The 23,826-nt window shown below is 39.0% G+C and overlaps 1 protein-coding gene across 1 annotated transcript in view; it reads right to left on the reverse strand.

Moving 5' to 3' along the window:
• LOC139735869 (rotatin-like) overlaps positions 1 to 23,826 on the reverse strand; it is a 96,755-nt gene that overhangs the window by 51,892 nt on the left and 21,037 nt on the right. Inside the window, exons 7-14 of the mRNA XM_071646621.1 lie at positions 23,468 to 23,621; positions 18,749 to 18,911; positions 14,290 to 14,557; positions 13,119 to 13,298; positions 11,646 to 11,858; positions 10,573 to 10,676; positions 9,581 to 9,716; positions 3,967 to 4,092 (exon numbers count right to left, since the gene is read on the reverse strand). Coding sequence (XP_071502722.1) covers positions 3,967 to 4,092; positions 9,581 to 9,716; positions 10,573 to 10,676; positions 11,646 to 11,858; positions 13,119 to 13,298; positions 14,290 to 14,557; positions 18,749 to 18,911; positions 23,468 to 23,621 — 1,344 coding nt within the window. The remainder of the gene's footprint in view (positions 1 to 3,966; positions 4,093 to 9,580; positions 9,717 to 10,572; positions 10,677 to 11,645; positions 11,859 to 13,118; positions 13,299 to 14,289; positions 14,558 to 18,748; positions 18,912 to 23,467; positions 23,622 to 23,826) is intronic.

Consider the following 23,826-nt stretch of genomic DNA (forward strand, 5'->3'; position numbering starts at 1 on the left):
GTGTTTGACTAATCTCTTCCTTTCTAGTCTTGCATGGATGCACATATATATTTACAACCTTATATGATTATATACATATTATGTATGAAATGAAGGGTTTGATTGCAAAATGGGCTATTTTCACACTAAGTCATTCACCAGATAGAGAAAAATAAAACCTTTCCAGAAATACTTACTTATAAAATAACAAGAATTATTCTTGAAGTTATGATTACAAATAGTACATTTTTCTTAGCATTTTCTAAAATCCTTTTTTTTTAAGCAGCTTTAATCGATGATATCTCAACTTAATAAGAAAAGAGTTAACTTGTTTTGCAACCAAATTCTTCAAATACATAAAAGTAATATAACTTTGTGGTTTATTTACTGGCAAAGTACCATAACAGCTGAAGCAAGTATCATAGATCTTTGATAGGCAGGAGATCAAGGACAGGAGTTAGGGCATAAAATAGTGATGGAGTAAGCAGATATGTTCTTTGTCTAATAAGCTTGACCCATTTTTTTTTTTTACAGCTCACTTCTGTAAAGCAGAAACAATCAGTATACACAGTGACCTTCTTTACTCCTGACCAAATTACATAAACATATAAGATATGAGGGTAGTACTTCAAGATACACTGGCTCAGGTGACTGAAAAGATAGTGAATGGTGCAAACAGGTTTTCAAGGCCACAATCTCTATATGAAAATCCAATAAACATAAACAATGAGCCATAATCTTTTTAAAAAGGACAGCTACCCTCATACATCAATTCTCTCTATTGCATATAACTCTCCGAATCTGAACGCGTGTGGCGCTCTAATTTTTTAACTTTTAATTCTTGGGATATAAACTTCCGGTTATGAACGCGCGATGTGTAAATGTACGCTTTTATGCACATTGAACGCCCAAGTACTAGTATTCACCTGAATTACCTACGATGACGCCCAGTAAGTTAAAAACTAATAGAGGGCCATTCAAAGGATTCAATCCTAAGCCTGAGGAGATCCATGTGATGTACTGTATCCACGGAATTATCAGTTAATGCAATCTGGATTAAATTTGTTATGCTTCTGCTTCCAGGGATCATTTGAGCTTGGACTTGAAGCTATTCACTGATGTTGCCTCGACAGCATCTGCACAAAGGCTATTCCAAGTATTTACTACTCTCTGACTGAAAGAGTTCAACCTTTTACTTGTTCGATACCTTCCTTTATATAACTTCAACTTGTGACTGCGTGTAACATGATCATTGATGACAAAGAGAACAGCTGGATTAAAGTCTTCCATACCATGCAAAATTTTGAACACTTGAATCATATCTGAACATTCACGTAGATACTCTAGGGATGAAATCCCCAAATGCTTGAGCCTCTCAGGATATGACAACGATTTAACCTCTGATACCAAATTTGTTGCTCTCCTCTCAACTGATTAAAGCTTTTTCGCATCACTCTTTGAAAGTTCATTCCATACACAAGAGCAATATTCCAAGAGTTCACAGTTCGTATTAAATTCTGTCTTATAATCTGTCGAATAATAGAGTTATTTTCTAATCTGTAACTTTACTCTGAATGGGATTCTTCAGCAAAGTGGCCCATGAATGCTGGGCCGATGATGCAAAACAACGAAATTATGGAAAATATCTATAGATGAAGGACGTGACGTGGGTAAACCGCAAAACCAGAAGTGTACATCCCGACTACTCCCAAGAGCGATCGATCAAATATCGGTATCGCAAGGTGATATCGCTTGATATCGGCTATATAAGATAGGGAGAATTTGAAAGTGCATTTGGATCTTTTCTCTCCCAGGATGTCGTTGGTAAAGCTTCATTACAGCAGTGTACAAACACCACAGCAGAAGGTAAAGAAACAAGGCTCTACACATCTAAACAATGCTTCACTTTACTATCACCCAACCCCTAATCACCCAGGGCTCTTCTTGCCATACTATATCTACTGGAGAAGGCAGTAACTTACTCACTTTTGGCACAGAGTTCGACAATATGATCATAATCATATGAATGGAGATTAACCACTTCTGTGCCTAGGACTTTGGACAGTGTGTACAATGCTTTGGGCTTTCCTGTGCTATCTAGGCATGCAACGCACACACAGGGTTAACTCGCAGACTAGGGAAATGAGTTGATAATGATTTACAGAAATGTACATACACATTTAAATCCACACACCGGTACTCATAAATAAACACACACATGCCCCTAAAAGGGCAATATTTTGTTTTTTATGCAATTTTGGGGTAAACCATACCCTCATTTACTGGTAAAACCTTACAGAAACTGAGCCATAGATTTTTTTTTTTTTTTCCGTTGACTTCTTGCAACTTTTAAAACAAGGAAAAGTAGAAATTACGCGGTGCGTAACATATGTCCCCGCCGGAAGTAGCATTTTGTAACAAAATGTGCAATATAGGTAAAAAATCAAGGTCAAAGGTCAAAGAAGTCAAAGGTCAAAATTCTGTGTAGAAGTTTTGAAGCCCTCACCTAGTGCCATCACATAAAGCAAATGGAATCGAAATTGGGTTAGAAATGGCGAAGGAGTAGCATTTTGTAGCCAATGTACAATATAGGTCAAAAATCAAGGTCAAAGGTCAAAGAAGACAAAGGTCAAAATTCTGTGCAGAAGTTTTGAAGCCCTCACCTAGTGCTATCACATAAAGCAAACGGAATCGAAATCGGGTTAGAAATGGCGAAGGAGTAGCATTCTGTAGCAAAATGCACAATATAGGTCGAAAATCAAGGTCAAAGGTCAAAGAGGTCAAAGGTCAAAATTCTGTGTAGAAGTTTTAAAGCCCTCAACTAGTGCCATCATATAAAGCAAACGGAATCGAAATCGGGTTAAAAATGGCGAAGGAGTAGCATTTCGTAGCAAAATGTACAATATGGGTCAAAAATCAAGGTCAAAGGTCAAAGAAGTCAAAGGTCAAAATTCTGTGTAGAAGTTTTGAAGCCCTCACATAGTGCCATCACATAAAGCAAACGGAATCGAAATCGGGTTAGAAATGGCGAAGGAGTAGCATTTTGTAGCAAAATGTACAATATAGGTCAAAAAATCAAGGTCAAAGGTCAAAGAAGTCAAAGGTCAAAATTCTGTGTAGAAGTTTTGAAGCCCTCACCTAGTGCCATCACATAAAGCAAACGGAATCGAAATCGGGTTAGAAATGGCGAAGGAGTAGCATTTTGTAGCAAAATGTACAATATAGGTCAAAGGTCAAGGTCAAAGGTCACGACTGAAATTCTGTGTAGAAGTTTCAAAGCTCCCATGTAGTGCTATCATATAAAGCAAACAGAATCAAAATTGGCTCATAAATGACAGAGAAGTAGCAAATTGAAGATTTTGATCACACACGGACGCACACACGGACACACGGACGGACGGACGGACGGACGGACACACGGACACACGGACGGACACACGGACACACACACAAATCGGGTCAGAAATGGCGAAGGAGTAGCATTTTGTAGCAAAATGTACAATATAGGTCAAAAAATCAAGGTCAAAGGTCAAAGAAGTCAAAGGTCAAAATTCTGTGTAGAAGTTTTGAAGCCCTCACCTAGTGCCATCACATAAAGCAAACGGAATCGAAATCGGGTTAGAAATGGCGAAGGAGTAGCATTTTGTAGCAAAATGTACAATATAGGTCAAAGGTCAAGGTCAAAGGTCACGACTGAAATTCTGTGTAGAAGTTTCAAAGCTCCCATGTAGTGCTATCATATAAAGCAAACAGAATCAAAATTGGCTCATAAATGACAGAGAAGTAGCAAATTGAAGATTTTGATCACACACGGACGGACACACGGACGGACGGACGGACGGACGGACACACGGACGGACACACGGACACACACACGTACGGAGCCCGTTTCATAGTCCCCTGCTCGAACTCGTTCGGCGGGGACAATAAGGGCTTTTTGAGACATAACTTACTCTCCTATACACAGGGACAATTCCAGTGACATACCTCTGCGCAAGCGTCATCTAGACCGTAACAGGCAATTTCATGAAGAATCTTGGAGTCAACGAGAAAGGTCACCTTATAACTGACCTCTGACCCCGGCTGAATGGCTTCTTTGACCTGAAGACAGTCCTGAATTAAAAAAAAAGGAGGAAAAATGTGTAAATCATTGACACAAGGATGATCCCTAAAACAGATGATAGGTTTGTTACATCAATGCAAATACAGCTTCAATTTGAGCTTGTGAAGTGTCAAATATGATATTTACAGATGTTTCAAGGTTTTTTATGCTTTTGTTTTTGTTGGTCAATTGTTGTTACTTGTTTCTTGGTTGTTCTCGTTAAAGGGAAGGTAAACCCAAAGAGCAATGTGGATTGAGTGAAAGCAGCAACATTAGTAGAACACATCAGTGAAAGTTTGAGGAAAATCGGACAATCGATGCAAAAGTTATGACTTTTTAAAGTTTTGGTGATGGAACCGCTGGATGAGGAGACTACTAGAATTATGAAAGAGCAGTGGACCAACCGCTTTCAGAAAGCAGGGGGAATAATTGCTACCCTTAACATATGTCAATATCAAGTTGATGGAATTTGTAATTTTCATGAAAAATGGATTTTTGTAGTATTTTCTTTATATTTTCTTGGTATTGTTGTCCACTCATACGTCATAACCTCTAGTAGTCTCCTCATCCAGCGGTTCCAACACCAAAACTTTAAAAATTCATAACTTTTGCATCGATTGTCCGATTTTCTTCAAACTTTCACTGATGTGTTCTACTAATGTTGCTGCTTTCACTCAATCCACATTGTTCTTGGGGTTTATCTTCCCTTTAATGTTTCCTCTTATTTATTTTTTTTTTTGTTAGCTGTTACTCTCAACGAACAAGACTGTATTGTTGTATCATCATGAAAACCAAGTGAAAAGGAAGTAACTAGCCTGGGATTTTCACCACAGTCACTTAATGCCTTTTTACCTGGCAGCGGCACTATCACTGAGCTGAAGCCAGATCATGGCAGCCACACAATGATGTTTGATCAAATACTGTATATGTCATATATTTAGCAAGTCTAATTTTATTTTTTGTGTATCGGCACTTCCAGACGATTTCGGGAGAGGTCAAATTCGCTATTGTGGAGTAAAGGAATGAATAGAGGAATTTATGCAAGCACGTCACGTTTATATTGGAATCAGAGTCAATATTTTTGCATTTTTTAAATTTGTGAAAAGTAAGTGAGTGGCGAAATTCACAAAAGTAAAACCCTCATGAAATATTTGGCATATGATCATCTTTTGTTGAACATTTAAACAAACATGATAAATTACATTGCTAAAACTCTTGCAGACTTAAATTCATTGATTTTAGAGTTGATCTTCGACATTCCAACAGAATGGATCTAAGAAATCAGAATCAGAAATTTATATAATTTTGCATCTGCACACACACACACACACACACACACACACACACACACACATAAAACCAAACAAAGAAAGATCATTAAATCTTCTAATGTCACTATGGCGACTGGTACATTGTATATTTCCGCCATAATGCATGGCTCTCCTAATAGGCCTATAGTACAATGTCTTGACAATGTGTGAAGACAGTTTCACATAACTAGCAAAATACTGAAATGACAGGTTTGTCACAAATGTGTTGAACGTTCACTCTCCTTGAACTAGGTTTGCTATATTGTCTACGAGTGCAGGTACACACATTTGGGGATTTGAGGGTTTTTACTTGACTTTTGACCAGTCTATAAGATTATGCATTGAGTTATTGAGTGTAATTTCAGTATTAAATATTTTTAAAAAATGCATTTCAGCCAGGCCTTTGGCCCTTGACCCTATGACCCTAAAGTTCTCAAGAGAATCACTGCCACGTCAAACACGCATTCATGTAGGCCTACTAATTTTCATGATACCTTGAGTCACTTTCAAGATATGGAGCAAAAAGTGAAATATAGCACTTTCACTTGAGCTTTGACCACTTGGCAGGATATTTCCTAGAGAAATCTCCATTAGGTAATACATGTATATGTATCAAGTTTCAAGATAAATCCTGCAAGCATTGCATAAATATGAGGGAAATAGTGAAATTTTGAGGAGTTGACCTTGACCTTAGACCCCTAAATTCCCTAGATAATTGCTGCCAGTCAGTACATGCATATGTACCAAGTTCCACGAAGATACCTTGAACCATTTGCAAGATATGGAGAAAAAAGTGAAAGTTTTACATTTTCACCTGACCTTTGACCTCATGACCTGAAACTCTCTCTGGAGAATAATTATTTGATAGTACATCCGTACACTAAGTTTCAAGAAAATATCTTCAGTCATTAAACAGATATGGGGAGAAACTGACCTCTAAGCCAATACAATAACCTTTCCTAGCCAAATTTTCTGTCTTCAAGGAAGTGACAAAAATCTAATAGAGCGCTTACTTCCCAAGTTATGTTAGGTGAATGTAGTCTGAAAACACCAACCCACTGAACAATTTTGTCACACACTATGTATGCTTGTTAATCATTTTTGTTCAAAGCTACTGTGAAGTATGTTACACTGTCAACCCCTTTTCTGAAGCTTTTATCAGTTACTTATGGACCACTATCTTCACAAATTCTTTGTAGCTTTTAACAGATATTTACAAGCAAATGAAGTGATTGGCTAATCAGCATTGTCATTAGCATTCCTGTGTCAGGTGTATCTGAGTGAATTTCACATCATCTGATCCTGTCAACAACTTGCAACACCTGTTTCAAAGAGCAGGTGTTGCATGTACATTGCACCATGTCCATTGTCAAGAAATAATCAACTATTGATTTCTATATTATTTTGGTTGGTTTCAATAAACATGAAATGAACCATCAAGTGGGAGAAGTGTTGTTTGTTGACAGCATGCTTGACTCATCATATCATATGACACAGGTCATCGAACTCTGCTATCTCAAACTTATTCTACCAGTTTGTCTATTTCTAATTCTTCAGCAAACAATCATACAATCATATCAACCTTAAAACATAATTCTGTTTAAGCTTAAATCTTCACCATTGACAGAATTTAATGAAATAGAATAATGGTTAACACACTTTACAAGGGTTTAAAATGAGCAGCTTCACTAGTGGCCAGGTAACAAACCTGATCAGGAGGCCAGAATATCAATTTTTTATATGCCAATCTTATCTTTATTGGTAGTACATGTATCACAAAGTTTCAACGAAATACCTTCAGGCATAGCATAGATATGGGGAAAACAGTGAAATTTCGAGTATTTGACCTTTACCTTTTGACCTCAATATATATACAGTTGAACCTCTCGTATCCGGACAAGTCGGGACCGGGGCTCATCCGGATAAGGGATTTGGCCGGATACGGGAGACTCAATGCTTTATACATGTACATATACATACACATGTACTGATGTAGCCCATTGTGGTACCACATGTAGTAATGTGTATACCGCAACCTTTTCATTGTTACACTCAGTAACAGACCCCAAAATAGAGGTTCGTGTTTGCAAGAATGAAATCATTTTCTTTTATAAATTCTTGGGATGATTTACCTAAATAATTATTAAGAAATGTATCAAGTATATGTAATTCATGTGTGTTTGTGTAGGAGTTCTCAAGGAGTTGCCTTTCCTCCCGTAATTCTTAAAAAAAGATAAAAAATCACGGCGAGATTGCGTCCGGATAATAGAGAGATCCGGATAAAGGGAGGCCGGATAATAGAGGTTCAACTGTAATACAAAATAATAGTAAGCTTTCAAAGCCAAACTTTCTGTCTTCATAGCAGTGACAGAAATATAATATACAAATATACTTGGCCTTGAGAGTTTCTTGTTAAAACTATGGGCAGAGGTGACTCCAAACTAGTACTATTCACTGAGGGGCACAGCCCCGAAGTGAATAGTACTAGTTTGGAGTCACCGAAGCCCATAGTTTTAACAAGAAACTCGAAACTAGGCAAAGTATATTTGTTTTATATTTTGGATCAAAAATTTGAATAAAAAGTGAAAATCATATAGGCTTAGCCGCACTGCGGCGGCAGCACAGCGCCTTCAATACGCAACAGTGCAAGAGATCGGAAATTGCAAAACGTAGTAGCCGTGGCACCGCCAGAGTTGCCCGTCGCATGTATCCAAGCGCTCGTATGGCCGCTGCAAACCTTAACACTAGAATTCGGGACCGGATGCGGACGGGTACACTTGATTGTAAAGAAGGGTGATTGTGACATCATTTTGCAAATAGTATACTATTTGCAAAATGTCGTCATAAAAGTGACGTCATTTTGCAAATTTCATGGAGTGTCAAACACACCAACATTCTAAAATAGTTCAAAATACCTATAATCACATGAAGCTCTTTTAACCAATCAATGGAAGACAAATTTTTGATCCAAAATACAATAAAGTGCTAACTTCCTGAGTGGGCAAGTGTTGTGTGAATGCAGTCTGAAAACACAGACCCACTGTACAATTTTGTCACACTATGTATGCTCTTCAATCATTTCTGTTCAATGCCACTGTGAAGTATGCTACATTGTCAACTCCATTTCTGAGGCTTTTAACAGTTTCTTATGGACCACCATCTTCACAAATTCTTTGTAGCTTTTAACAGATATTTACAAACCAATGACCTGATTGGCTAATCAGCATTGTCATTAGCATTCCTGTGTCAGGTGCATCTGAGTGAATTTCACATCACCTAAGCCTGTAAACAGCTTGCAACATTTGTTTCAAAGAGCAGGTGTCCCATGTACATTGCCATCATGTCCATTGTCAAGAAATAATGAACTATTGATTTCTACATTATTTTGGTTGGTTTCAATAAACATGAAATGAACCATCAAGTGGGAGAACTGTTGTTTGTTGACAGCATGCTTGACTCATCATATCATATGACAAAGGTCATCAAACTCTGCTATCTCAAACTTATTCTATCAGTTTGTCTATTTTCTTCAGCAAAAAATCATACAATCACATTAATCTTAAAATATAATTCTGTTTAGCCTTAAATCTTCACCATTGACAGAAGTCAATGAAATGGAATCATGATTAATAGATCTTACAAGGGTTCAAAATAAGCAGCTTCCCTAGTGGCCTGGTAACAATAATGTTACAAATCTGATCAGGGGGCCAGAATAAATTTTTTTATATGCAAATGCAAATTTCTTTGAATGGTACAGCTTCAAATCTTCTGTATTCTTACATGCATTCAAAAATTTCTTTGATAATCCAATGGTATACCATTTTATGTTGTTACTAACAGTATAATTCACATACAGCACTATCTATAGGCTACGAGTTGTCAACTTGGAAAAAAAATGGTTGGTTTTTGTTTTATTTTTGGCCACTAAAATTTGGTAAGTGATGACTTCACCTCTGCATATGACATGGACCTTTTGACCTTTGACTTTAAGCACATGCACCCAAAAGTTGATAGGCACAACTTCACCCACTCATACATATACATGCCAAGTTTCATAAGGATACCTCCAACAGTTTGTTAGTAACGCTGTCCATAAAATTGAATACGGACGGAAGGACGGACGGACTGACAACCCGAAAACATAATGCCTCTGGCGACATTTTGTGGCAGAGGCATAAAAAAAACTTACCTGAGTGATTCTAAGGCATGCCTGGTAAGTGTTCAATCTACAGCTGGCATCAGGATGGGCCATGTAACACAGCAAGGCTTGTCTGCACTGCACTCTAACATCCTCACCTCCTGGGGCGGCCTCATGAGTTCTGCATCTATGCATCGTAACATATAAAGTTTTGTAAAGCCTGAAGTCATACACATACAACTAATCAACAATTACTGCATTTTATGGGCCAGACAAAAAAAAAAAATTAAGTTTGCAATGGTTGGCTTATGTGCAAACAGGTGTGTTGAAGAAACCGTCATTGTAGACCACATCAATTTTGTCACCAGCGAGCAAATCAATCAAGATAAGAGGGCAATTTTTAAGCACACTCTTTTATATCACAGATTGTGTCAAGATAGGTTGTCGGTACACCTGTATATGCTGGAAAAAGGAAAACCAAAAAACAAGCAAACATAAAAACGTACTGAATTACCACATATAGAGTGTATTAAATCAATTATTCAATTTCATCAGAACCACACGTTCAAGCCCTATACCACTGTGTATTGCTTCAGTGTTGGCTACTTATAGTTCTGTAAGAGGAATTAGACATACTTATGTGCACAAGGAATGAAGAGGATTGTATGGGTGTTTTGTTGTTGTTGTTTGTTTGGGGTTTTTTTTTTTTAGAGAGAGAGAGAGACACTCGAGAGAAAGAGAGAGTGTGCGTAGTTCCTCCTCGACTGATTAAATCCCAGGCTAGTTCGTTCTTTTTAACTCAATCTATTACGATACTAATTGAGACCTGCAATCTCGTTTCGAGAGTGTAACAGACAAAACAACCAAACAATCTTGTTTACAGAGAATAACAAAACCAAAACAAATAAACAAAATGTATAGTCATACTCGTGTCGTAGACCTTTATTTTCCTTTTGAATTATAAGTCATCAACTGAAGCGAAAAGGGAAGTAAGACTTTCCTGTGATGATCAGTAAATGAAGGAAGAGTTGAATGGAACTTACATGTCTGAACATGCCTGAACAAGAACATCAATAACTTCCTTCATTCTGTGATAACCCCAAGAGAGGCAGGCTTCATTTGCACAAGGTATCTTCTCCGCTAGACTCTGGCAGGGGAAGAACGAAAATATGAAGACAGTGATGTGATGGTCTGCAGTCTTTTAACAAACAAATTACAAGCAATGGCTATTCACACCTAACTATAGAGACAATAGATATCACTGACAAAACTGTACATGAAAAGTTTCCTCATTCAAGAAAAGAAAACTATGGATTTGATGATGTATGATAACGATAGTATGGAAGAATGATTGTGAGACATGCTATAACTCAGATGTGTGTCAAAAGAAAGTGGGCAAAAAGTGAGCAGTTGATTGAGACACAGAATGTTGTCAAATTTCTTCTGTGTGACACATCTGCTTTAAGTGAAGTGTAGAAGGATTTTTTTATTACAGGAAAATCTATAGTACAAAGAATGCAGGTGGAAAGTAATCAGCATAACTTCCATTTTTTCAGTGCATTTAGGCACCTATGAAGCAAGATGAAGTGACTTCAAACTCTAGACACTTTTCAATGATAAGCTAAAACAATGAAGCTTGCTTTTGAAAAGAAAAATATCATATAATTTCTTGTATTACGTGTGGGGGGAATGCAGCCTACAAGCTCAGCTTTTTAGCATTCCTCCCCATTTCCAACATTTTCCATACCTACAAGTTTTCTGTAAATTTATCCTTTACTTTGTATGATGAAATTTATGCACTGTATTCAATTTTTGTAATATATTTATATGTTTTTGTAGGAAATGAAAAATGAATGAATGAATGAATGAATATCGATGAAATATGAAGGAAAAGAAAGTTCTATTAGATTCCACAGCTGCTTCATTGGTGAGCTTCACATCTGCAATGCAAACGCTGAGATGACTGAGCCTCCCAGGTTGAACAATGAAAATAGCTCTCTCACGCATGTGCAGAATATCATTTTTTGCTTAGTTAGCTTTGTCTTAGCATTTGCATAGAAGATCTAAAGCTCACTATTAATGAATACTGTATGGCAATTTGAAAATCACTACCTACCATGCTTGATTTTTCCCTGATCAAATGACAAGCTGCACACATGGACGACGCCACCTGCTGCACCTCTCCAAGGAGGCGAGTCTGTTCCGGGCAGGTGGTCCTTGCGTAGAGTTCGAGCCTCTCACCGACCTCGGGGCAGGACGTCGCGAAGCCCGCATCCAGTAGCATCACACCCAGGGCGGAGGAGAGAACCTCTGGGAGGATGTCTCCAGACTGAAGGACGCATGTGGGGGGGGGGGGCAGTGTGAGGGTGGGGTGGGGTGCAAGAAGAGTCAAGGCAGGAGATGGCATGGAGAAAGGAAGGGCAGGTGAGGAGAGAGAAAGGATGATGGAGCAGTGAGGGTGAGAGTCAGAGGTTGGGGCAGGAAAGTGGCAGCGGTCAAGGTGGGGGCAAGGAGGTCGGATAAAGACAGTGAGAGCGAGAAGGTTACACATCATATTGTAGAAGCAAAAAGAGACATTGGGGTAAGGGGGTAAGGAGGTGTGGGTGTGGGGTGGGGTGGAATGCAAGAAGAGTCAAGGAAGGAGAATGCACAGACAAAGGAGGAGTAGTAAAGAGAGGAAAGGGATGACGTAGCAGTATGTTTAACAGAAGAGAAAGAGGGTAGGGAGCAGTGAGGGTGGGGTTAGGAAGTGAATGCAGGAAAGAAGTAGCGGTGAAGGTTGGATAGTGGAAGTGAGAGTGATAGTTGGATAGCAAGGAGGTTGGATAATGGAAGTGAGAGTAATAGTTGGATAGCAAGGAGGTTGGATAATGGAAGTGAGAGTAATAGTTGGATAGCAAGGAGGTTGGATAGTGGAAGTGAGAGTAATAGTTGGATAGCAAGGAGGTTGGATAATGGAAGTGAGAGCAAGAAGGTCACATGCCAAATCGTAGAAGTAAAGTGAGACATTGGAGTGAGGATGTAAAGGGCAAAAACGAAAGAGGTAGGATGTAGGAGACAGGAGCTTGACAGAGAAAAAGAAAAATGAGGTAAGGCAGTTGGGGCAAGATTCCAGAAGCACAGAGGCAGAAACAATGAAGTACAACAAGAACAAAGCAGGAAGGAAATGAAATAAGGGCAAAGAAGATCAGGAAATTAGAGTTCAGTGAGTTGATCGCTAGGTTACATGCAAGACTTCATTTCGGTATCGAAAGCTTTATATTGATGTATAACATACGTAAGTTTCCCTATATGACTTGACAACACATCGAATGAGGCACAAATAATCGTTTATAATTCATTGCAAAATTACAATTACTCATTATTTGATACGAAAATTTTCCTATCCATACCATCACCATCATCTCTACTGAAAGAGATCAGTAATCAACAAACAGTGTACTCCCATTATAACGACCAGTATACCATTCCAGCATCAGTTGCTAGCATATCAACTTTTAATGAAATGGGGCCCTGATGTTCTATTTGATAAATGTCCATATACATGTAGTTGGCAATCACCTTTTAAAACATACAATACAACACACACCTTTGACGCAGGCACGAAATGGTCGCAGTAGAGCAGTGTGTACGAGGTCAGGACCTGGTACATGCGGACATGGTGGTCCCGCTGCTGGCTGGTCATGTGACCGTCGCCCTCGTGGGCCGACTGGCAGTGGTGGTGAATCAGAGCTCCCAGGGTCTCCAGACATTCATTCATTTTGTCTGTCTGTGGGTACGTATGTTGCAATAGGTGCAGGAATCAGGCTCAGCACTTATAAACACCTTACAGTTGGCCCATACCTGAACCATGACCATATCACCTTCATAAGAGTCACACACATTAGTACTGATAAACTATGCAATGATGTCATTTAGCCCAAAATGTGAAATAAGATAATTGTTCAAATATCAAAAGTATCATATTCCATATTTCAAAGTCCAAGGATGTCTAATTTTTTTTTTTTTTCTTAACAGTACATGTTGGTTTATATTACCAAAGTGTTTATCACCCATTCCTAATTTCTAGTTTTAGGATTGTACTGTCATATTGGATCTTTCACTTGCTTGGGTTGTAGAAAAGAAACTCCTCTGTTGCCAGAATAAAAGCTTTCAAAGATTTTTAGTTACCCAGTGGGTGTAGAATAAGTTCATTTTCCACGCATTCTTGCAGACTATTACCTTAAAAAAAAGCAAAGAAAGCTAGAGGGGTACTGTATGGTGTTCTTTTGTATATTCTATCACACCAGCACCAATACATGCCAGGTTTGTAAAAAATTGGCTTTGCATTTTCAAAAAGAAGATTAGAGTATGAAAACCAGCCCCCAATTTGGTCCCAGCTCGAAAGGGACCCCTTGGATTTGTCACTAAAAAAAACAAAAAACAAAGCAAAAACAACTTGAAACTACAGTCAGCAATGTAATACTCAGACCATCAACTTTCCATAGCTCTATCACTTGTGCTTCTAGAAAAAAATATTTTCAAAGATTTCTTAATTTCTGGGCTTTGGGAGTAGTGGGGCATCCCCCCCCCCCCTCCCCATACACCTCCTCTCACAAATTGAGATCCTACCAGATCCTATCTTTTTGCAATATAGGGTAGTTACTTGTAGAATGGAATGTCATACGTCAATTCAGATATATACAGGTGCACTGTGGTGGGCAGATAAGAAGCAAATCTATCTACATGACTCTGAAAATCCGACACATGATCATTCATACCAGAAGCCTGCCTGAGACACTGCTGTCCTGCCAAATGTCTGTCGTCATGGAAACACGCATGAGGCGAAATGTTTGGTACAGCATCTGGATCAGATGGGTTGCCAGCTGTGAGCTGCAGAGCTTCAGGAGGTTCAGGGCGTGCTCGGTGACCTCCAGGGTAAACTGGGGCAGAGTCATCTGGGAGAACTGGAGGACGATGGTGTCGTCCGAATCCGTCTCCGGGTCGGGAACGGGCGTGGCTGGCTCCGGGAGGGGCGGACTGGATCCTCTGTGGTGACATGGTGGAATAAGCACTTTGTTACTGGGGAAAGTAAACTTGGCAAAGTAATTTTGTAGAAATAAACCAGAACAAAGCAAAAAACACAAGCAAGCCTGATGGGTTTATGTTACAAAAGAACCCTTTCTTCATATACAGACTTTAGATCCACTCTGCTGTGATCTAAGAACGTGGCAGATGGGTAGGAGGATTCATTAACTGGTTATACCAAGCATGTTTACTGGACATACTAGTACAGTGAACAGCTAAACCCTGCATGACAAGGTCACAGGTAGGTTTAGCCATGCACCTCTATCAATGTCTACCATAGTTTGATACTGGCTTGTTCATTAACTTATTTGTCATGATTTCCACAAATTAACTTTGGCCCACAATCAATTGTTAGCTGTCCTTATAAAGGCCCAACAGAGTCAACAATATTAATGTTTTTCATTTTTCTCACCTCTGCCAAAGAGGTTATGTTTTTATTGGCATCAGTTTGTCTGTTTCTTTGTCTGTTTGCAAAATAACTCAAAAAGTTGTGATTGGATTTGAATGAAACTTACAGGAAACGTTGATAATGACACAACAAACAGTTCAAGATTAATTTGTTATCATTATTTTATAAACACTTTGATATGTTTGATAACTTGCATTTGTTGGTTGACTCTCACTTTCATTTTGTTGCCTCTTCTTGGTGCACGAGGTTAGGGCTTGCTGCTTGTTCAGCACCCCCCCCCCCTCGCTGTTTCACTCTTTTCCTTTCTTTATCCCTCTGTTGTTCCCTATCTTGTATGATGTTGCCTCCCTATTCATCCTTATCCTTTTACAATTTGTAAGGTTGCCCCCATGGTCCTCCGGATCATCACTGACCCTCTTGTGCCTTATGTCTGTCCACCCTCCATTTATCCCCCTCCCTTTACCCATTGGGCTCCTTGCCAATGACCTCCAACCCTCCCCTTTTGTTTTCTTTGTTTTCTGTGTCCCTAGCCCTCCCCTGACTTGTTGTGCGTAGTCCTCACATGTGATTACTTTCTCTGCCTGCTTGTCATTTTGCCTCTGATGGAGATTCTGCTAGGATTGAAAGCTCCGGCCCCTTTTAACTCCATTATCAAATTTTGGCAGTGATCCTGAAATTTTTTGAATTCTTAAAGGATTTTAAAAAATAATAATGATTTGGCAAATAAAGTCCATGAATTTGGGAGTTCAAGATGCTCATATTTGAGGTTTGCATACGCCCAATAAAGTGCATGCTCTGCTCAAGGTGTCATGCAACATGCAGGAAGCTGATGAGGTTAACACAAGGCTTCTTTAATTTGGTGATTTTCAGCAGCGAGGAAATGAGCTGCTTGGCGGAGGTCCTTTCAAGTTTTCAAATGTTTCATAAGTTTCCAAACATCACATAAAACAGTATATCATAAAACATGACAAATAAGATAAGGGGGCTGACCATTAGTAAAGTACACTCTGAGAAAACTGACCTTAAAATGCAGATGCACTTAAGTGTGCCAATGAAAAATTATACACTCAAAGGACTCAAAAAATTGAAAAGTTTTCATATTTCACAGGATCTCGTGATCATGTGAAACACCAACAGGAAAAGTCTAAAATTCAAGATGTGGAATTTTGGACAAGAATGAAATTTCTCACTCTTTAACCAAATCACCTGTGTTGCATTCACCTTGGCAGTAAGTGCTATATCCTTTTTGGAAACATAGTGGTAATTGAGGTAGTTAAAAAAAAAGTTAGATGTGTTACCATGACATAAGAGGACTTATTCCGAACAACATTTTATAGGGATAGTATAGTATTGGTGGAGATGAAAATTTGACAACTTTTTGCGAGATACAGTGTACCAAGAAAGCTCTTAAGAAATTATACAGAGCATACTATTCTAAGAGGAATTCAAAGCTTATTAGATGAGACTCGGTTTTGGAATTGCTGAGACAACCCAAAACAAAGTAAAACAAAGCAATCCTAGTAGAAGGTGGGTCCCACTTTTCATCACGATTGCTCTGTATTGGACACCTCAGCCATTTTAAAACCAATTTTCATCAAATAAACATTGAATCCCTCTTGGAGTTACATGCTCTTTTATGTTTCATAACAGGTTTCTCATTATCTCACTAAAAAATGTTAGAAACCTGAAATTAGGTCTCAATAAAAGCTTACAACCCCTTTCAGCCTCAACTGTATCAGAAAGTATACAGTAAGCATCCTTGATCTCCAGTTTGGCTATCAAATTGCTGATGATATCTTGAAGTTGCAAAACAACTTCCAACGATAACACAAGATAAGAGCCCAAAGTCACTTTCTATCGATTGTGCGAGTTCACATAAAGTTAATAGTGCAATCAAATTTTCCCTATACTGGTAGCATAAAACTGCCTCATCTATTTAATGTGTTTGAGATGCTTCATCACGGCTTCTCACAGCTTTTGAATCTCAAGGTGAGCACAAACTTAAGTGAATTTCCACATGGCATGAAAAACACATCTAGACACACAAGCGGCATAAATCTCCTACATTTTACTGACGAGATTAATTTTAAACACACATACTATCCCATACAACAGTGAAGGCTATAATCGTTATTCAAACATTGCACCACTAACAAGAGACCTGGGGGTCTCGCGCTCACCTGAGAATAGGAAGTTCACCTTTTATGCAGTCACTAATCTAAATTACACACAGCTCTACTAAAATTTGACCAGGCATTCTCAAGTAGAGGATGAAAATGTACAATCAGGGCCCAATTTTGGACCCCCTCCTCCCCCCCCCCCCCAACTCATAGTATCAATTTTAGCTCTATCACTTCTGGTTCTAGAGAACCATGCCCCCCCCCCCCCCCCCCCCCCCCCATGTGGTGGGGCATGGTGCCCAGTTTAACAAATTGAGATCCTAACCCCCTAGGGATGCTATCTGCCAAGTTTGGTGAAAATCTGGCATTAGGTTTTCAAGAAGAAGATGAAAATGTACAAGTTAGGCCCCAATTTATAACCCCCCCCCCCCCCCCCTGCCACAAAGGGGGCACCCCTGGATCTGCCATGAAGTCATTAATATACAAAGTCATAGTATTAACTTAGCTCTGTCACTTCTGGTTCCACAGAAGAAGAGTTTTAAAGATTCCTTAATTTTGGGTGGTTTGGGCCCCGTGGGGGCCCTCACCAGGTGGGAAACGGTGCCCATTGGAACAAATTGAGATCCTATCCCCCTAGGGATGCTACCTGCCAAGAATGGTAAAAATTGGTCATGAGGTTCTCAAGAAGAAGATGAAAATGTACAATTTAGGCCCCATTAGGGCCCCTCTCCACCCCCCTCCCCTGGGTCCTAAGGGGGGGGCACCCCCGGTTCTGCCATGAACAAACTTGAAACTACAGTCATCAATGTACTAACTCATAGTATGACCTTAATAGCTTGATCACTTCTGGTTCTAGAGAAGAAGATTTTTTAAGATTCTTTAATTTGCCCCCCCCCCCCCCCCCCATGGGTGGGGCATGCCCATTTTAACAAATTGAAATCCTAACCCCCTAGGGATGCTACATGTACCTGCCAAGTTTAGTGAAAATCGGTCTTGGGGTTTTCAAGATGAAGATGAAAATGTGAAAAGTTTATGCACGACGCACAACAGACAATGGATGACGCACAGCGGACAACGCACAACGGACGCCAGACAAAGAACGATCACAATAGCTCACGTGAGCCTTTGGCTCAGGTGAGCTAAAAATGCCATTCTGGCGACTAGCATTGTATATATCATATATATTTAATGAGTCTAATTTTTTTTTGCAAAAAAATAGGGACTTCTCAACAATTTTGTGAGTGGTTGAATTCAGGATGGGGGAGTTCAGTAATGAACAGAGAAAGTATGCATGTACTTTGCATTTATGTCAGGATCAGGGTTGATACTTTTGCATGTTGAAAAATTTGCAAATAGCACCGGACTCAAAAATTTGCAAAAATAAAACTATAAAGTACATGGTGTATACAATATGCCTCCACTATATTGCATTTCTTTCCAATTAGGTCCACAATACAGCTTAGGAACGCAAGACGACAATTTCACATGCTTGGTAAATAATCACTATCTGGTACTATACAACAACTTTCAATGCAATAATTTGAGCAATTGTCAAAATACACAGAAAAAAAATTGTGAAACTATAGTATTTTCGTTTGACCTTTGATACATCGCATGACTCACATTGAGCTGTTGGAGTCCCAATCTCGTCCGTCTCCGCTGACCCGTCTGTTGTTCCGTCCTATGATGGAAGGCCTGGAGTCTGAGCTCAGCATCGACTGGATTGTTGAGTGCGACTGCGCCCCGCCCACCGAAGACGTCGTGGAGTTTGTTGGTGACACGAAATCTGCAATAGATGGCAATTTCACATAAAAAACTATTACGCCACGTCCGTCAGTCCTACCCTTCCATGTCCCATTTAGAATGAAAAAAGAAGGAAGGAAATCAAAAGGCAAGCTTGACTAAGAATTTACTTCTTTGATTCTCAGTTATCTACATATATAATAATTAATATAAATAATTCTACATCCAGAGATAAGAAAAAATGCAACACCCCGACAGAGTTCAACTTGTAATTTGTATATATCCTAACAAAAACACAAACTTACTCAAACACTGAAACAAACACAAACACTCACTCAAACATAAACAGAACACACATCTTATGCAAGAAAAGTCATGAATGCATTGAGGAAAACAAGAACCAAAACTACGGTACACATACCACATAAGGCACATTGTGTATAAACACGGTGAAAATTTCTTATCTCTTTTTCTTTTCCCTGTTCCTTTGTTTACACAAAGGGCATTATGCAAAATTCTTGCTCTGCTAGGTCAACACCAGTTATTTTTCTGGATAAAGTTTCATATTCTATATACAGTATTGTAAGATGTCCAGGTCATGATTCTGCAGACTGACATATTATGTTCTTGCATGCAAATTAAGCTGGGCTCAGGGATTTTTGTTTTCTCCTTTATTGGTTTGGTTTGTTTTGATTTGTTTTTTGTTTGTTTGTTTGTTTGTTTGTTTGTGTTTTTGTTTGTTTGTTTAAAAGCCTAACCCACAGCACTGACACTAACAGAATAATCAACTATTTACAAAAAAATAGTATTATATCAATTTCATCAAAGGAAAAGTACTGGTACATTCGTATGTTTGTGTGAAATACAGCTTAATTTAATACCATTCATTTTGTATGGCCTTTGGCATGTTACAAATAGATGCATCCACCCTATTACCATCATGAGTTTGTTCACCTTGTTGTTATGAGAATAACACGTTTCCCCAGATCTTTGCCATGATTCTCAATCATAAAGAGTCTGGCTAGCAGCCAGCGACAATACTGCAGAGAGGAAACAAAAACGTGGGGTTCCCCACATCTCTATTTTGTTGAATATCAAATATCTGCCTTCACTTCCTTGTACACTGTGCACAGAGATTTCACGAACCTCGCCTCAATCCTATGCTAGTAACCTTCACTTCCGGCTACACATACACCAGCCAGCTTAAAAGCGTGCCGTAAAACCAGAAATTTTTAAATGCATTTTAATTTCGTGAATTTCGCAAGAGCAAAGATTCACAAACTCAAAATCCATGTGAAAGTTCTTGTCCACATTTTATAAACATTGAATGCCAGTGCCAATTTGCAAAAATTTCATGCCACAAAATGTTCTTGCTTTACAGTACTTGCCCAGCATATAAAACACCCATGCCTCCCCAAAGTTCAATGACATGCCATAACTAGAAATGTCGCTATGGTGACTGGTATGCCTCTGTCATATCGCAACATTCTCCCACTAGGTCTGTAGTACATCTCGACAGTGTGAGACGACAGTTTCACATGACTTTAACCCTAATCCCACCGGGTTTTTTGAGGAACTTGAAACCGGGGGGGGGGGGGGGGGGGGGGGGGCCTTTTTGGCCTTTGGCCCCCCCTTCAGATCTAAATCTTGGTCTTGGACTGCATGATCCTCGCGAAAATTTGCACTACGGTAGAGGTTAATGTAATCTACAAAACTGTATAGTTAGATTTTTCACATTTTAATTTATGTATTTTATATTAATTAATCTAGGCTAATTTATGCAAAAAAAAAATTGCCTATATATCAAAAAACAAAGCTCCAAGACTTCTAATTTTTGGTGAACATGTTCTTTTCGATATCCTCAACAATTATATTGAAGCAAAAATTTGGCTTCGTAATTATTTCTTACGTATTTAATAGTTTATTGAATTTCTTAAATATTTCATTGTTTTTTTATTTTTTTTTGGGGGGGGGGGTTTTGTCAAAATTTGTCGCAGAAACTTTTTAAAGCATAATCAGGCTAAAATAAATCATCAGCCATTGAAAGTAAAAATATTTATTTTTATATGAATTAATTGCAAAAACACAATTTACATTGGATTTGTACACAAAATCATGTTTCTGAGCAATTTTTTGGTCAACAAATTCTTTTCGAAGGGGCGTGGCTTCAAAAGGGTATGCCCGGGAGTGACAAATTTGGTCTCAAAAGTTGCGCGATACTTGAAAAAAAAAAGTCATAAAATGTCGTGGCGAGAGCATCACGCGTTGCGGAATAATCACGAGAAACGTGGGGGGGGGGGTCAAAATTGCGCCCCCCCCCCCGGTGGGAATAGGGTAACTAACTGATAGTGCTGCGTTTATTGTTTATACATATTCCTTGAACCAGATTTCATTTTGATAGCGACCTTGTTTCATGGAGCAAGAATTCGGTAATTTGAGCATTTTTCACTTCACATTTGACTCTTGCCCTTTGATCCCATGGTCCACATCTTTGTTCAAATAGTCACTAACTGGTTATATCTACATTCTACAATACTTTGAGCTATTATCAAAATATGGGGAAAAAATAGTAACATCTCAATATTATCACTTAACCTTTGACCCTATGGCCCATTCCTCACAGAATCATTGTGCATTAATGTATACACATCTACAATGTAGTCTAAGTATTTGTATGCACTGAGAAATTTTCAAGGTATGGAGAAAAAAGAGTAACTTCAGCATCAAACGACAGAATCTTAATAGCATTTTCATCTAACCTTTGAACCCATGACCCAAAACTTTCCACGAAAATCATTGCCAGGCAGTAATATATGCTCATATATACTAAGTTTCATGAAGAGCCATTTCTGAGATACAAATGTATGGAAGAAAAAAGTGACATTTTAGCATTTTCACTGGAACTTGACCTTTGAACTTTGACACCATAGCCCCAAACTTCCTCTAGTGAATCTTTACCTGGTAATTCATGTATATACTAAGTTTCATGAAAATACCTTCTGGCACTGCAGAGATGTCCACTCATATATATGAGTATACATATGGCAAGTTTAATTGAAGTTATGCTGTCCACAAAATTGATTACAAACGGAAGGACAGATGGACAGACAGACAAACCAAAAAGACAATGCCTCCAGCGACACTTCGTGGTGGCTGCATTAAAAAAAAAAAAAGTACCATTCACAGGAGTAAAGTTACCACCAAGATGCTTCGCTTAATTCATGACTGGTTTATCACATCATTCTGTATTTTTGTCTCAGTTTCAATCTTTTCTTCCTTAGTATTTCTGTCACAGCAACACACACTGAGTATTTAATAGGCTTCTCTTGAAAGTTCAGACTCTCGGGTCATTCTTCTCCCTCTACACCTTGTTTCACTTCTTTCTCTTTGTCACTTCCGTTTTCATAAAGGACTTTCCAGCATTAATTGTCTGAAAAGTTGAGTGCAAGTCCAAGTATGCCCTCCTAGATTGACATGCATGAACCAAGGTTTCTGCCAAGTGGTAAGTGCTTCCAGTGCACACAGGCAGGACCTATCAACTTGTAAGAGGACCAATCCCCTCTTTGTGCAAAAAGGGAAGAAAAAAAAATGTGATAAAAGTGAAGAAAAGAGATTGTGCTTTTGAGAGAAGATTCAGTGGATGTACAGTATAATGTGCCAGGAACCCTAGGCATTTGCATAAAAGAGTAACGATATCTCTCTGTACAATTTGTTCTGAATCAAGTTAAAAGCTAGACATGATACACACACACACATGCACACACACACATTAAATACTAGAGAAGCACTCTGAGAGCACAGACCTCCACCAAGCATGCAGCTTATTTCCATCACTGATCTTGTTCTTCCATAGAGATATCAGTGATTTGCACCCACACATGGATGCGTCATGAAAATCGCCGCTTTCCCAATATAGAAGCCTTTTATTACATCATCAACTTTCAGCTGCGCAACGCGGTGCACCTCGCCCTAGCAGAAACTAGAGCATGCACTTTAGTGCGCGTATGCAAACCTCAAAAAAATGCACAGCTTGAACTCCCAAGTTCATTACCTTACCTTCCAAAATATTGAAAATCCTTCATAAAATCCACACAAATTCCCAGATCACTACTACACTGTAATCATAGTGGCCCGTTGCATAAAACTTACCATTGAATTTCAATGGTAACTACCATCAAAATTAGGCGTCACAGCCAATCACCATCAAGGATTATAAAATTTACCGCTAATTTGGAGACTTACCGCTAGAAAGGAGCGGTAAGTCCAGCGGTAAGGGTTTTATGCAACAGGGCCCTGTTCCTTGTGTCATTCTTACCTTTCCTATAAATGTCATCCAAATCTGTTTACAACTTTTTGAGTTATTTTGCAAACAAACAAACAGACAAACAAACAAATAAACAAACACACAAACCATTGCCGATGAAATCATAACCTCCTCTCTTAGCAGAGATAACAAACAAACAAACAAACAAAACACCATCACACAGGAAGTGGGCGCATGGGGTCTAATCTTCTTGTAGCGCATTTCAAGCACGACACATCACATCATGTCAGGTCACACGTCATTCAACAGGGAAAGCATCATGTGCCCCGCCATACCTTGCTTTGGGCAGTAGAGGGCGGGGTCGTGGTAGAACTGGAGACGAGCCATGAGGAGAGTTGTGATGCTGACAAGGCACTGGGTGGCCCTCAGGGTAACGTTGTTCTCATCCGCCACGGCTTGCCTTGGGTCAGCCAGTAGTAACAGCAGACTCTGGAGAAATACAAGTATATAAACCATGAGGGGAAATTCTGTCTTTGAAGGGAAATAGTTACAAAACACATCAGTGAAGGTTTTACAAAAATCAGACAATCAGTGCAAAAGTTATGCAATTCTAGAATAAATTTCGTGCTGCTATTGCTTGGATAGAAAGACTACTACAGATTGTAACGTGACCTATGGAAAATGATATACACAG

This window comes from Diadema antillarum, unplaced genomic scaffold (assembly GCF_040938485.1).
Source record: "Diadema antillarum isolate AM-2024a unplaced genomic scaffold, OU_Dant_1.0 scf00000028, whole genome shotgun sequence".
Taxonomy (NCBI): Eukaryota; Metazoa; Echinodermata; class Echinoidea; order Diadematoida; family Diadematidae; genus Diadema; species Diadema antillarum.